The sequence below is a fragment of the Fukomys damarensis genome, unplaced genomic scaffold, assembly GCF_012274545.1.
Source record: "Fukomys damarensis isolate Sample0158 unplaced genomic scaffold, DMR_v1.0_HiC HiC_scaffold_35, whole genome shotgun sequence".
Classification (NCBI taxonomy): Eukaryota; Metazoa; Chordata; class Mammalia; order Rodentia; family Bathyergidae; genus Fukomys; species Fukomys damarensis.
In genome coordinates, this window is record NW_022900947.1 from 47566544 (window position 1) to 47581866 (window position 15323).

Genomic DNA, 15323 nt, shown 5'->3' on the forward strand with positions numbered 1-15323 from the left:
ATATATGGACTGAAAGTTTGTCCTTCCTATTTTGAGCAGCCTATAAGTGACCTGCCATTTTTCTTTCATTTACTTTATTGACTTTTTACGTTTATTTTTATTATACAGTATTTGAAAAATAAAAGAATGAATGTAAATAAATGAATTTGTGAAACTTAGTAATATAATAAATATATGTGAACACATAATATCCAATTTAGAAGATTTTAAATTTTTCTCTTCATTTAACCTTTCCCTAATCAACCTGTATGTAGTTCTACCCAACAAAAAACTCTTGTTTTGTTTTGTCATTTTCTTCATTTATTCTCGTGTCTCCCTCTCTAATCTTTTCATAAAAGTTTTTGTTTTCCAGTCTTTTTTCATATATGTGTGCTATTTATGCACTGACCTAGGAAAACTGTGAAACATAGTATTTCTGAACACTTCTAAACACTTTTTAAGGTTCATACAGCCATCTAATGTTTTAAGATTGGCTGCTCCTACTATTCAAGAATTTCAGATATACTTGGAATAGATGCATTTTGTGAGTTTAGTTTCACCATTAGTAATAATTTTTCTTATTAACTATTTCATTCTGAAAAAGCTTATTAAAATATTTTGTTTTTGCTGATGAGATTAATATTGTTGATCCCTAACTCAATAAAATGGGGAAACAGAATAAAACAGAAAAAAAAATCCCCAAATGAAATAACACTGTACCGTATTCATGAATTAACTGGCACTTAGAATTCTGAATTTGAGAATATAATTAGGTGGGGATTTTTCATCACCTCTAAACTACTGTAAAGCAGTGATTCAAGGTGAACAGACTGCCTTTCTCTTTTTTCAAGAAAGAAAAATAAAATCAGGCTTTTTGGCACCTGCCTGTAATCCAGGCACTTCGGTGGCTAAGGCAAACGGACCACAGAGAGCTCATGGCTAGTCTGGGCTACATACTGGCATCAAGCTAGCCTCCACTGTGTAACAAGAGCCTCTCAGAAAAACTTAAAGCTATGCAATGTCTAAAATTATATTGGTCTTCTTATGAAAGTTATTGAAAATACAACTTTGGCAACATTTCACTAATATTCTTACTAAACTTCAGATGCTCAAACTAAATATTTTGTTAATAAAATCTACAATCTAATGTATATTTAAACATTCTTGTGCCAAGAAAAGTCACAATGAAAGTCATTTGTTTCACCTCGGAAATTAAAACTTTATAATGCCATGTAATGCACAAATCTATCAATTTTTAACATATTTAAGTCTGTGTAGTACTTTACATTTATTTCTCTTTCATAATTATAATTGTCCTTCTTGTAGGTACATAGGAATTTACCTAATCGGAACCAAGACTGATCATTAATTTTATTTCTGATGTCTTCATTCAATTATAGTATGAGCATGGTGCTAGAAACAAAGGTCTCGTAAATGATGGCAGAGGAAATGAATGACTTTTGTGAGAATTCACTGCTTCATAGTTCTTTCTCTTCCTCTTCCCCTCTCCAGAGCCGAATTCGTAGAATGTGGAATGACACAGTACGAAAACAATCAGAGTCATCCTTCATTACTGGAGATATAAACAGTTCAGCATCACTCAACAGAGGTAATTAGAAAGGGGTTTTCCTATCTATTATTTTTCTGCTTATTTTTAGAAGTTCTTAATATCTCTGTTTATTTGCAAGTATTAAACCTTGTTTTGTGTGATAGGATTATTGCGAGGATATAAAACCTGGTCGAGTGAGTAGTGAGTCTGAGTTTCATTATTTGTGTCTTTTTTAATTTTTGAATTTTCAGGAAATATTTTTTGAAGGGAAATTAGAAAACGAAAAAACTTCTTTTTCTAGTCATCTGCCAGAGCTATAAATTGGTGAGCTTTCAGGCCTCATTAGAAGCAGTGAAAATGGGCAATTATGTGGTTATACAGCGTCATAGAGTTCCACATTGTCACAGACAGAAAGCACTCCTGTAGCACTGGAGGAAGTAAGAATATACACACTGTCTAATAATATATGTGCAAGGGACAGATCTCATCTACTCTCAATATCTAAAAGGATTATCCAGACAATGTTGTGTATTTAAAGATCTATGAAGAAAAATGCACCCATGTGTGTGTGTGTATTTGTGTGTGTGTGTATGTGTGTGTGTGCCTCTGGACACTATTTAGTTAGAGTGCTCCCTGCGCATCATTTAGTTCTTTGAAATGAAATTCTCTTAATCTTCCATTTTGTCTACTGTTTCTTTTGTGGGAGGGAGAGAAGGAAGGAGGGAGGGAGGGAGGGAGGGAGGGAGGAGGGAATCATTCATCAATAAAAATGTAGATCTTATTAGATGCAATGCTAATGAAGTCAATGTTTGCAAATGAAGGTATTTAGAATATAGTTTTATCTGGGAAGTTGGCATTTGTATGAATATAGTTATTTTTAAGATCAACCATTGTTATTTTTTCCATCTTATCTACAAGTATTAATCTCTTTTTGAGCTTTTTCTGAGATCTTTTTATTACACCACACCCAAAGTTATTTAGACACAAATAATGTAATAATAATGGCTGATGATTAAGAAAGGTTCAGGTGCTGGTGCTGTTACTCATTTTTACTCAACTCCATTGAATTTTATTTTATATGTAAGAAGTAGGATATAGACAATTTGATACATGGATCCACACTTTACTGTAATCCTCCAGAGTTTCATATGTCACTTAGAGTAATGATATAGTAACTATAAACTAGTGTTGATTTTAAACTACCCACCTTTCTAGATGTGGTGGTGCACACTTGGAATCCCAACTACCTGGAAGGCTGAGGCAGGAGAATCACAGATTTAAGGCCAGTCTAAGCAATTTAGCAATCCCATGTCTCACAAGAAAATGAGAAAAGGAGTGGGAATGTAGTTGAGCACTCCATGGGTTCAATCCCCAATAAAGCAAAAATAAATCAATAAATTTCCTTCTTCACTTTAGGTTTAAGAACAGTGACAAATGGGAATATTCCTCTAAATATGAGGAAAATGCATTAAAATAAAACAATTACCTTCTTATTTTTTGTCATTATTAGTTTGTTTTTATTAGATAGATTGTGCCTTTAGACAAACTATTTCAAGTATTCTTTTTCAATTTGGTTTTAACATTTAGTTAGTAAAAAAATTTTAAATGTCAGAAATCCAACTTTTTCACTTAGCTTCTCAAATGCTAGGCAGCTAATTGCTCACACATGCCTCAATAGTCTTGAAGCTAATTTGCTTCCGGAGTAACTAATTTTCTTTTTCTTTTTTCCTTATTAGAAGTATTTTGAATTTATTGATGACAGCAGCCATTCACTAGTGGTTTAAACAGGGCCAGGGATTTTTGCAAGTGCAAGGACCCAAGTTCAATCCCCAATACCAAAAAAAAAAAAAACCTCACACTACTGGTTAAAACAAAGGATGTGATAATATGATTTTAACATTGTACTTTGATGAGACTAGATAGAATATGTTAAATTACTATTTTATCTAGTAATGTTATCAACCTTTAACAACCAGGGTAAGTTACATAGCTTTAGTAAAATCTGCTTTAGATGTATATTTTCTTAGGACTTCAAACTCAAGCAAATTATCTTACATTGCTATTTAATTCATTCCCTTTAATTCTTTCTCAGTAATTTAATCAACTTTGAATACAATGAGATGAATGATTGAGTTAATTTGAAATAAATTTAAAGAAAATACTATTTCATGTTTACCAATCTTATGTTTAAGTCTGTCTATTAAGACATCTAGCTTTAAAAAATGTTTCTTAAAGCTATTAAACAAAGGGCATAATACTTCTTGTGACAATGCATAAGTGATTTTAATGACATTGGTAAGGGGTTAAATTGGATGTAAAATTTAACGTGAATCAAGGCTGTGATTTCTGCTATCAAGATAACTGCTTTTCCTTTCACTTAGTGACTCTAATAGTGCTAGAAATCACAGTGACCTTCCTTATTTCCAGTATGAATTTCCTAACCCTGCCCAACCAAGGTCAGAAACTCCTGTTTTATTCTCATCTCATTATTTTTTATCTTAGATGATTGGAGTACATTAAAGTTTTATTTTTTCATATTGTATCTCTCAAGATAGTCTTTAACTTCCTTCTTTAATCTTATTTCCCAGGGTCCTATGTTCCCTGCATTCAAGCGTGTGTATCATATTTAGGTAGGTGACATCCGAGATTATCTCTCCAGATGAACACCTCAGTCACCTCAGCAACATAATTAGTTCTGCTCATCCTCAGTATTATATTCTCTGTTATTATAATTGAAAATTGTAGGCACTACATCTTTGCATCTTCATATATCCTAACTTCCCATTCATTCTTACAGTTAGCATTTTTTAAAATTCCAACTTCATTTCCTTTCTAATTTAGATATATTAAATCTCTTATTTGTGTCTTTAAAATAGTGCTATAAGCTATTGTAGTAAAAAAATTTGCTCCTTTTAATCTAGGTTTTCGTTCTTATTAATACCATCACCCAACACATCAGAAGAGTATTATTTTATATTTTGTATGTCTTATTATCTTTTCTTCCAAATAAGAATCAGTCATAATTATCATTAGGGTCCACTGAGGTTAAAGAATCTACTGTGCAAGGCAGAGGTACTCCTCACTTTTTTTTTTTTAAGATCATCTCTGATGTTCTGTTCTTAAACCAATGTGTTTGCACCATACATATCAGATTACCTTTTAGATTTCCCATTACGATAAATTTGATTGCTATTGGGATTTTATTTCTGCAATCCTGTGAAACCTTGTAGATTTGTTGATAATTTTCAGTAAGTACACTAACTCTTATATTTTTCTCTGCGGGTTTCTTGTTTGGTTATTTCATCTCTTTCAACCCTTCCATTAAACCTGTACTTTGCATATCTGTACTTATGAAGATATTTCCCCGAATGTTCCCTTAACCTTTGCAGATATTTTTTTTTCCTTGCCAACCTGTTTGGTATGTCACACACTCGGGCCAATCCAGAATTCCTCGAAGCCAGGGCTAGGTCCTACCAATTGAACAACATCAATCTGCTGGTATATCCTTTCGAAGAGGGGACTTGAGAAGAGACATAAAATGATACCTGAGTACAGACGGTTTAACCAAAGGTTAACTCCAAATGAAACCCAACTTTTCATGAGCTTGTAAATCTGCAGGAGGATTTATTTATTAGTTTCTTTAAATAATGACGGTATTGAACAGGCTTTGAAGGTTCAGTCAGTTCAACCCCTAGCTCTTTCCCGCCCATGTCTCCTCCTCATAGTCTCTCCTGGCCAGATCTGACCTGGAACAATTTAGGTTAATAGTGCTTCCTAAAAGGCTTGGCCTTGACCTAGTAGGGAGGCATCTTCTGAGAAATTTGTCGGGAAGTTCAGTTAATTGTTAAACACCTTCAATATTCTAAAAGTCTGTGTAGAAATTAGACTACCTTCTGAAATTTGATTTTATTAGGGTTTATCTTATCACAAATATCATAGCTTCATTTCTCATTTTCTTTTTAATTAGTTACATGAGGGTCAGAAGTTTTATTTTTCCAGTGTGCCTAGGCAGCTCCTACCAACCTGGTATCCTTGTGTAAATTATAAATTTAGCATTTTTTAAAATTCCAACTTCATTTCCTTTCTAATTTAGATATATTAAATCTCTTATTTGTGTCTTTAAAATAGTGCTATAAGCTATTGTAGTAAAAAAATTTGCTCCTTTTAATCTAGGTTTTCGTTCTTATTAATACCATCACCCAACACATCAGAAGAGTATTATTTTATATTTTGTATGTCTTATTATCTTTTCTTCCAAATAAGAATCAGTCATAATTATCATTAGGGTCCACTGAGGTTAAAGAATCTACTGTGCAAGGCAGAGGTACTCCTCACTTTTTTTTTTTTTAAGATCATCTCTGATGTTCTGTTCTTAAACCAATGTGTTTGCACCATACATATCAGATTACCTTTTAGATTTCCCATTACGATAAATTTGATTGCCAGCTCCTACCAACCTGGTATCCTTGTGTAAATTATAAATACGTGCCTTAACAAAACATGCTCCCTCTGAGTGGTAGCATCAGTTTAAAAAATATATTTTCTGCAACAATGGCTTGGCTAGCATCATGGATTTTTATTTCCCACTGACCTCCCATCATCTTTTCTGTCAACCTGCCACACAAGTTAATGTAATCTAAATTTTTATGTATGGAGATCTGACCAGGAAGGCTATGTTTATTTACACTTATTTAGATGTTATGTATCAGAAAACTGATTGTAGTAACTATTATTAATGTGGATGGAATTGTCTTTCAGTATTCAAACTTGCATCCATCTGTACGAGCATTCACGGTACATTTTATGTAGTCAGGAAAAGTATGAAGCCTTATGATGATATATTTATTTTCATAATTTTTAAGGTTGCATTTTGGCTGTGAGCTAGTGGCACCACTACGTACAGAAAAGTGATCTTACCTTTAGAAGCATCGTTGTTACAAACAAGGGATGATTTTATCATCCAATAGTCATTTGCAAATAGCCAACTTACTCACTGTGGTTTTGCATGGTAGTTTTAAGAAAAGTCACTGAATTTTAATTCAGTAAGTTTTGGCAAACTGGTGAGCTTCTCCTGGCCTGTGTAATAAAAGTATAAATGCTACTCACTTCGGAAGATCCTTCATAGGAATAAATAACACATGCAAATCGCTTATACCAGTGTCAAGAACATAATAAAACTATTATTATTTTATTCAGAGGTTCACTTACATTTTCTAGTAAATGAATACGAGCCACCACCAGTGCTTTCAAATAGTAAATTAAAAAACTCATCCTTAACTACCAAAGATTTCCATTCTATTTTACTTTTCAGAAATAGGTCAGAGGAAAGAGGTGGCTACCTGAATGCCAAATAAAACAAATAATAATTTTCCTAAGGTGGTGATATCCTAGAGGATAAAAAAAATAAATAAACTAGTAAAACTGAACTGTTTCTTCTGAATTAGAAGGTAAATGTGAAGTACATCTGCTTATTTGTACTTGCTACTTTTGATCTCTACTCATTTTAACATCATAAAAAAAAACTTGTATATTTCTTTTCCCTTTCCTTAGTTAATAGTATAAGCAAACATTTTTTTTCCTTCCAAACCCTATCTAGCCTACAGATCAGAAACTTAGATAGCACTAGTTGAATTCAGAGAGCCCTCCTAAATACCAGTTGTGTAGCGGAGCAGGAATATGAATAATTTTCTTTTTAATCCCATCTTTTTAAAGCCTGTTTTTCCGAGGAAATTGGTCATTGAAGCAGAAAAACCTTCACAATAAATCTCCTGCTACTTTGATAATATTCATACCTCTAAATATGTTATATTTTAAAAGGAAAAGGAAAATGAAAAAGTGTTCATCTACAATTAATGATTTATATAAATTAAAGCTAGTAGTTTAAAACTCACTGCACTTAATTATTGCCTACGAGCATAATTTGGTTTATATGGATAAAGTATGCTATAGTGCTCTAAAACATTGTTGTTCTGTAGGATCACAAAGTCATTGGTTGTAAATATTAGCCATCTTCTAATATAATCAGACATCTTATTGTGAAATTTGCAAAAGCTATTAATAAGGTGCCTGTAGTACTTGCATAACTTAACAAATCACAGTAGCCTGTTCATCAAAATTCATTTCAGTCTAAACAAATATGCTGCTTTGAATGCAAATAAGAGTTATCCTATGACATGGGTAAAATTTTTTTGAGATTTACAATTATATTTGTATCTAGCATTTTCATCCTTTGTATTCCTGCTGTGTGAAATAGTATTCTCTGTGTAACTTTCTTTCCTTTGTACACATCATCAATAAGGACATACTTAGAAAAGATCACAATAAGAGAAAGAAATGTGTGTTAGAAAAAAAAGTTTAATAACCATATGCCACACAGGTGTAGATTTTTAAAAGTGAAAGGCTAAGGCAGATAGATAATTAAAGTATTCTATTAATAACCGAGTTCCTAATCCAAGAAAGCCTAATAATGTCCAGAATGAACTCTTGGTGGGAGTGATATTGGGTATTGATTCCCAGTCAATCATGGCAAAGCTTCTTGTTATAAAATGCAGGCAGGAACTGAAAACAAAAACTTGTAAAGGCTTACTCAGCAGGTTCTGCCATTCTTTGCTTTAAGTATCGTCTCTTTGATATGAGTTCTTCAAATAATCTCTCCTTTCAAAGCCAACTCATAATAATAAACCTGTTTTTGTATTTTTTACATGAGTACAGTGTTTACTTAAAGTTTCCACATATTCTTTAATTCTTGATATAGAAACCTAATTTTTATGGTTTATTAGCTTATTGCCTTCAATATATATCTTCTATTACAAATCAAACAAGCTGCAGTTAGATGTTTTAATGTAAGTGCTGTAGAACATTTAAATTTCTAGCTTTGAAATATCTCTATTTTCAACTATGAAAAGAATACAATTTTTTGAAAAAAGATGTTTTCAGAAGCTAAACGCAAAATACATTTTTAAAAATTTTGCACAATATGCCTCTTTAGAGTTCTTATTGAATTTGGAATTTTTTTTCTGTGCTCTGTGTAGCTATCTATCCCATATTGAATGTGGTTCATTATGATCCATTGTCTTTAGATGCATTAAGAAACTGGCTTTGTTGGTAGGTAAAAGTGAATACCTTGTTTATAATCGTGTGGCAAGTACTAGACTTCAAAAAAAGTCTTTCTGACTACAAACATATGTGCATGGTAACAAAAATATTTATTCTTCTAATATGATGACAGTTTTTATGAAATTACTAATAATTACAATAAAATACTGTTTTAAAAGGACCTTTATCACATTAGTGGAAAATAGATATAATTAGTGGTGTTACTAGTCACATCTATTTCTTCATTTGTCATGTACTTTATTGGCTTCCTACATTATTTTGTTCTAAATAAAGTTATGTAAAGTGGATTCTTCCTATTTTTTTAAAGTATGCTTTATAAAACGATATATGTGGAGAGAGACTGACAGCATACTACTTTTACAAAATTATTTGAGATGGAATATGTTAAATTGCTATATATTATTGTTCACTTATAGAGATCAAATGATAGAAAAATGTAATATGATCATTTTTCTTTTCTTTCCTCCAACCTTTCAGAATAGTTTAATGGTAAAATACTTTTCTTTAATATAAATGTAATATGATCATTTTTCTTTTCTTTCCTCCAACCTTTCAGAATAGTTTAATGGTAAAATACTTTTTTCTTTAATTTTAGTTTTTTTTTTAATGAACATTTTTTCAGGGAAGTTTATGTTTTAAAAACAGGCAAATACATTCTGCAGATAATCTTTTTGTAATAGAACCAGAGATAGAACTCTTGCCAGATCTTTGTACTTCTTAATTTAATAGTTCTTGAAGCATGTTCTTATCAGTGCCATGGTATAATTCTTGGAACAAGTAAAAAATCCATTTGAGTTGCAAAGTTAGTGATAATGTCATAAATCAAACCTTACTACTTCAATGTGGCTAATTCTGGTTTAACAAAAACTATGAAATCCTTCATAATTCAAATTTTGAACAGAAAATTTAAACTGTATTTCTCATCTGTAAAAATATTCTGACTCTCCCATAAACTTAAAGATTGTAATGTAAATATCACATATAACAGCCAAAATAAGTAGAGCAATCTGTTGTTCAATTTTTTTCTAATAAATTGGTTATCTTAATGTTTATTATTGCTTTGAAGTAAATTAGATTTAATTCTACTACATGAAAAATAAAAACTGAAAAGGGATACATAAACATATCCCCAAAAGTACTTCACTAAAAAAGATACCTAAATTGCTATTGTAATAATTAGATAGTATCTCATTAAAAGAACACCTGCTAAATTATATACAAACATTTACATTTTATGCCTGAATGCCACTTAGAAGTAAGCATTGATGTGATTGGCTCTCCTATGATTGTCATAATTAGTTCACTCCAAAATTTAACATTATGAGGAATGTGGATACTTCAGAAAAATGGAAGTTACACAGCACATTCATGGAATGTAATATACAATCCCAAGTAAATCGGGGGGAATTAAGAAAGATTTGAGACGATATATAGATTGAAGGAGGAGAGTAAGTCTTGATTTAGAAAAATAGAAGCAGTATGTTTCCTGAATCAACTTCAGCCTAAACAGAACAGAGTTGATTATGATCATATTGTAAAATAAACATTCTGAGAAATATGAAAAATGGAAACAAGTCTTTGTAAATAGGGAAGGGTGAAGGGGGTGAAGGGAGTGCAGGGGTATGGAGAAAAAACAAGAACCAAGATATATCATGGAAAGGCCCAAGAGCACAATGATGAATGTAAATTTATTGTATTGCTTGCTTTAAATGTACCAATAAACTTAAATAGAAAAAATATTATTTATACATGCTACATTTTAATTCACAGCTATTTCTTTCAGACATACTTTTGTACTTAGAAGTTCCAGTTTTATGGTTCAAACTTTAGTCAGGACAGACCTACATGTCAGCTTATACAATTTGCATGATATATAAAAGCATTCCAATATTGAACAAGAATTATACTAGAAAATGTTTTCTTCATTTTGGTAAACTGTTATATAGTATTAGTTCTACTTTCATTTGTCCTGAAATTTTTTCATTTGGAAAAATGCACAAGCAATGTATGATTTACAAATGAATTCAACTGTGAGACTGACTACATGGCATTAGCATACTATCAAGAATCTGACTCAGAGAAAATAAATGAGTAATCGTGGTGTAATGACAGAAATAATATTTTTTGCGGAATATCTTTGATTTACTAAAACAGCTATGATGTACTGGTATTTTTCTTCAATTAATTGACCTGTCATCTTCAAACTCACTGTTTGTTTTGAATGCTATACTAAAGAATTTTAAATATCCAAGTTAACAGAACATAAGAATGTAAGCATCTCTACAAAAATGAGGCTTGGGAACAAATTACTGATTATTATAGGTTCATAATTTTGGCAAATCAACCACGTTTTCTGTTACAAAGAGAAGATTCACTAAGAATCCTAAATTCTAATCCACTGTTACCTTGGGCAATAAGAAAATTTAAGATCTCTGAGCAGAATTTTCTTCTAATAATGTAAAAAATATATCATTGAATACCTACTGGCAGGTGAGACATTGGATGGGGTAAATGGTGTATATAACCAACAAAATGTTAGTACTAAGGTTATGTTGAGTGTCTATAAATCAATAAATAAAATTCAACAACCTAGGATTAATTTGGGTAGAGGTTGGAACAGCAGCTCACCAAAGTGAAACCTGTGAACACAGGCAAATTACCCCACATCCCAGGGAAAATACAATGTGCGGTAGTGATAGATTTTTCATACTCAGATGGGCAAAACAAATGTTAGTCTGATGATACTATCCCAGCAAGAATTTGAGAAATACGTGCTGCTCCAGGGAATGTGAATTGGCACAAATGCACTTGACACCATTTTAACAGTATGTTCTACATTGAAAATATGCACAGCATATGACCCAGCAGTTAGACTTCTAAGTATGTGTTGTAGAAAATCTCACATCTGGACAATGAGACATACAAAGCCAGTTAGTGCAAAGCAAAAGAAATAGTGTAGGTGATCTCAAAGGTTCTCAACTCGAATGCCCAAATTTAAAATGAAATCAATGCTTCAGCATTCAGAAAATTTTATTTTGCATTAAATTAACAATAACCCAGTCTGTACTTTGGAGAAAATGTGTCATTGAAATCCAAATTAATAGATTTTCAGTGAGTGAATTAGCTATTAAAAGTAGCTGAAGTGTCTCTAAACCATCTGAATGAAATTTAATAGGCAGGTTGATTAAAATTTAATAGCAAACTTGTTGGCTATTAAAAGCGCACAGTGTGATAAATCAAGATGTCAGCTCTTCAGTTTACTACTTTAGGAAAAATGATAAAAGAGCTCTTGACTTTCAACAAAATATTTCTTCTTTGGCACTTTCTGATTTCATTAATTGTTTGAATTAAAACATTAAAATGTGAAATTATGTTTTGAAAGTTATTTTGCGTAACTTTTAAGGGTGTCCTGCAGATTCTGATAATTTTTGTTTTGCTTTGTAATTAATAACTTAGTCTTGATTTATACGCGTGTCTCTATTTCAAAAAATAGCCCTACTAGTTGTGTATGTGTGCATGTAGGGTGGGTGCTGTTGTTATTTGGTTATACAATAAAACAGAAACAAAATAAAACATTTAAAATAGAGTGCTTGAAGCCTTTGTATCTACTTAATGTGATTTTGCCTATTTTATTTAATACATGCTTATGAAAATGAACAAATTGAAAAGTAGTTATTGAAAAGTATACATGAGGAAAATTAATGCCCTCCCAGAAGGCAGCCAATAAAATCGTGTGGCACATATTTGTGAAGAAAAGATCCCTCCTTTTAACATCTGAAACTTGTGATGGGGATGTGATGCACTGGAAGAGCACTTAGGGGGTGTGAGACCCCAGCCTCCATCGCCAGCACTACAAAAATATGCCACATTTAAGTGAAACTACAGGAATCATATGTGACCATGGATCAGTTAAATATGTCTCAGGACCTGTGTTTGTTTTTGTGTTAAAAAATGGTAATAGATTAGATGATGTAAAAGTCTTGCTGGATTCCAGTTTCTGACATGTGCCTTCCTCCATAATGCTACATTGCAGTTGAGTAGGTTTTATGTATTTTTAAAATTAATTTTATTAGCACATTTAAGGAATATAATGTAATGACATTCCTCAATGGAAATCTGCACCTTTACATCTAGGTTCTTATTTTTCCCTGTTCCCTGCGTTCCCTTCAACCCCTCCACTTCTCCCTATTTACAGAGCCTTTTTTTCCATTTTCTCATTTTCTCATATTAATTCCATTATCTTCTTTCCTTCCACAACCCCTCCCACTTCCCCTTCCCTTTGCACATTTTCTTCCTATTTCACATTATCTATTATACCTTTCAGTTCTTATTTACACTTTCAGTTTTTCACACTAGAGAAACTATTCGGTATTTACTGTGCATTCTATTTATTTCACTTAAGAGTATCTCCTCAATGTGCATCCATTTAGCTATAAATGTCTCTAATTTCTCATTTTATGGCTAAGTAGTATTCCATTTATTAAACAAACACATTTTCATTATCCAGTCTTCTGTGGATGCGCAATTGGGCTCCTTCCAAGTTTTAGCTATTACAAACTCTGCCTCTATAAACATGGATGCACATATATCACTGTGGTTTAATTCTTTTAATTCTTTGGGGAAGATACACAGCAGGGAAATAGCTGGGTCAAGAACTTCCAATCCTAGTTCTTTGAGGTATCTGCTTACTGATTTCCACAGTGGTCTCACCATCCTACACTCCCACCAGCAGTAGATCAGGGTTCCTCTTTCCCCACAGCCCCACCAGCATTTGTTGTTTGTTGATTTCATGATAGCACCCATTCTTTCTGGGGTGAGGTGAAATCCCAGGATTGTCAAATGTTCATTATTTCATATGACATGGTATTCTACATAGAAGACCCCAAGAACTCCACCAAAATCTTTTAGACTTAGTAACCAGATTCATCAAAGTAGCTGGATACAAGGTCAACAACTAAAAATCAATAGTTTTCCTGTAGATGAAAAACACTCTCACTGAGAGAGAAATAGGGCAAACAATTCCTTTCACAATAGCATCCAAAAAAACTGAAACACCTAGGAATCAACCTAACAAAAGAAATTAAAGACTTCTACTCTGAAAACTACGCACTCTGAAAAAAAGAGATGGATGAGTATATCAGAAAATGGAAACACATCCCTTGCTCCTGGGTAGGAAGAATAAACATAGTGAAAATGGCCAGACTTCCAAAGCTGCTATATAGATTCAGTGCAATCCCAATTGAAATCCCAGCAGCATACTTAACAGACCTTTAGAAAACAATGCAAATATTCATTTGGAATCAGAAGAGACCTAGAATAGCAAAAGCAGTTCTAGGCAAAGACAGGGTAGGGGGTATCACAGTCCTCAACTTGAAATTATACTACAAAGCTACTTTGATAAAAACAGCATGGTACTGAAAAGAAACAGACCTGAGGACCAGTGGAACAGATTAGAAAACTCAGAAACAACTCCAGACATACTGAGCTACCTCATCTTTGACAAAGGAGTCAAATACCCTCACTGGAGGAAAGATAGCTTCTTTAATAAATGGTGCGGGAAAAACTGTTTCAACTTGACAGAGATTATAAATAGACCTATGTCTCTCATCATGTACTGTGCTAAAATAAAAATGGAGTAAAGATCTAAATATTAAAACAGCAACACTAAGCTGGATGGAAGAGAGGTTAGGTAGAACTCCTGAAGACTTTGGTGCAGGAAAAGATGTTTTGTACAAAATCTCAGTTGCCCTTGAACTAGCATAAACAATCAAGTGGGATCTCTTCTTATTAAAAAGCTTCTGCACAGACAGAAAAACCACCAACAGTATGGTTAGACAACCCATTTTCACTAGCTATTCCTCAGACAAAGGTCTACCATGTAGAATATATAAAGAACTTAAAAAAAGAAAAATCAGTTCCCAAATTTAAAGACCCAATCCAAAAATGGGCATCTGAAATGAGCAGACATTTCTCAGACAAAGAAGTAGAAATAGCAAATAAACATATGAAAAAATGTGCAACATCACTGGTCATTTAAGAGGTTTTATTTAAATACATAGAATGCATTTTGAGTTTGATTAAGCATGTCCAGTTTTCTTGGGTTTGTTATATTTCACTAGCTAAAGAAAGAGATATCTCTTTTTCTCATACCAATTTTATCTATTTTTTAAAGTTAAATTCATTGAGGTGCTTTCGCCAGAAAGAAGCAATATATGTACAAATTTTGGCACACAAATGTATATCTAAACCATTTTACATTCAATTCTTAGGATTTCACAATTTTGTAAATACTACAGTCTTATAAAAGGTGTCTTCTACTGAAATTGGGATTTTTCATATTATAGAAAATGCTATCAGTGGAGAGAATAGTTTTTCTTATAGAATATGAAGGCTCCATTAAAGTCTGAGGTAAAAACATAGAATCATACATTAATAACGATGCTTTATAGGTAAGTATGACTTATATACATCAGTTAATGTATAAATTAGAAATGACTTCATTAAAAATGTTACATGCACACCTGTAATCCCAGCACTCGGGCGGCTGAGGCAGGAGGATCTCTGCCAGCCTGGGATACATAGTGAGTTGAAGGCCAATCTAGAATACAAAATAAGACTGTCTGGAGAAGAAAAAAAAATTGTTATGTCAAACCAAGGGAGAGAATAGAACGGAGGGTGA

General features: G+C 32.5%; 1 protein-coding gene across 7 annotated transcripts in view; it reads left to right on the forward strand.

The window, feature by feature from the left end:
• Positions 1 to 15323, forward strand: part of Adgrl3 (adhesion G protein-coupled receptor L3) — an 811341-nt gene that overhangs the window by 751548 nt on the left and 44470 nt on the right. For 6 of the 7 annotated variants that reach the window (XM_033758920.1, XM_033758923.1, XM_033758918.1 and 3 more), the window contains one exon: positions 1492 to 1588. In XM_033758920.1, the coding sequence (XP_033614811.1) occupies positions 1492 to 1588 (97 nt within the window). Of the gene's footprint in view, positions 1 to 1491; positions 1589 to 4116; positions 4159 to 15323 lie in introns of all 7 variants that reach the window. The other variant, XM_033758917.1, reaches the window with a different exon arrangement.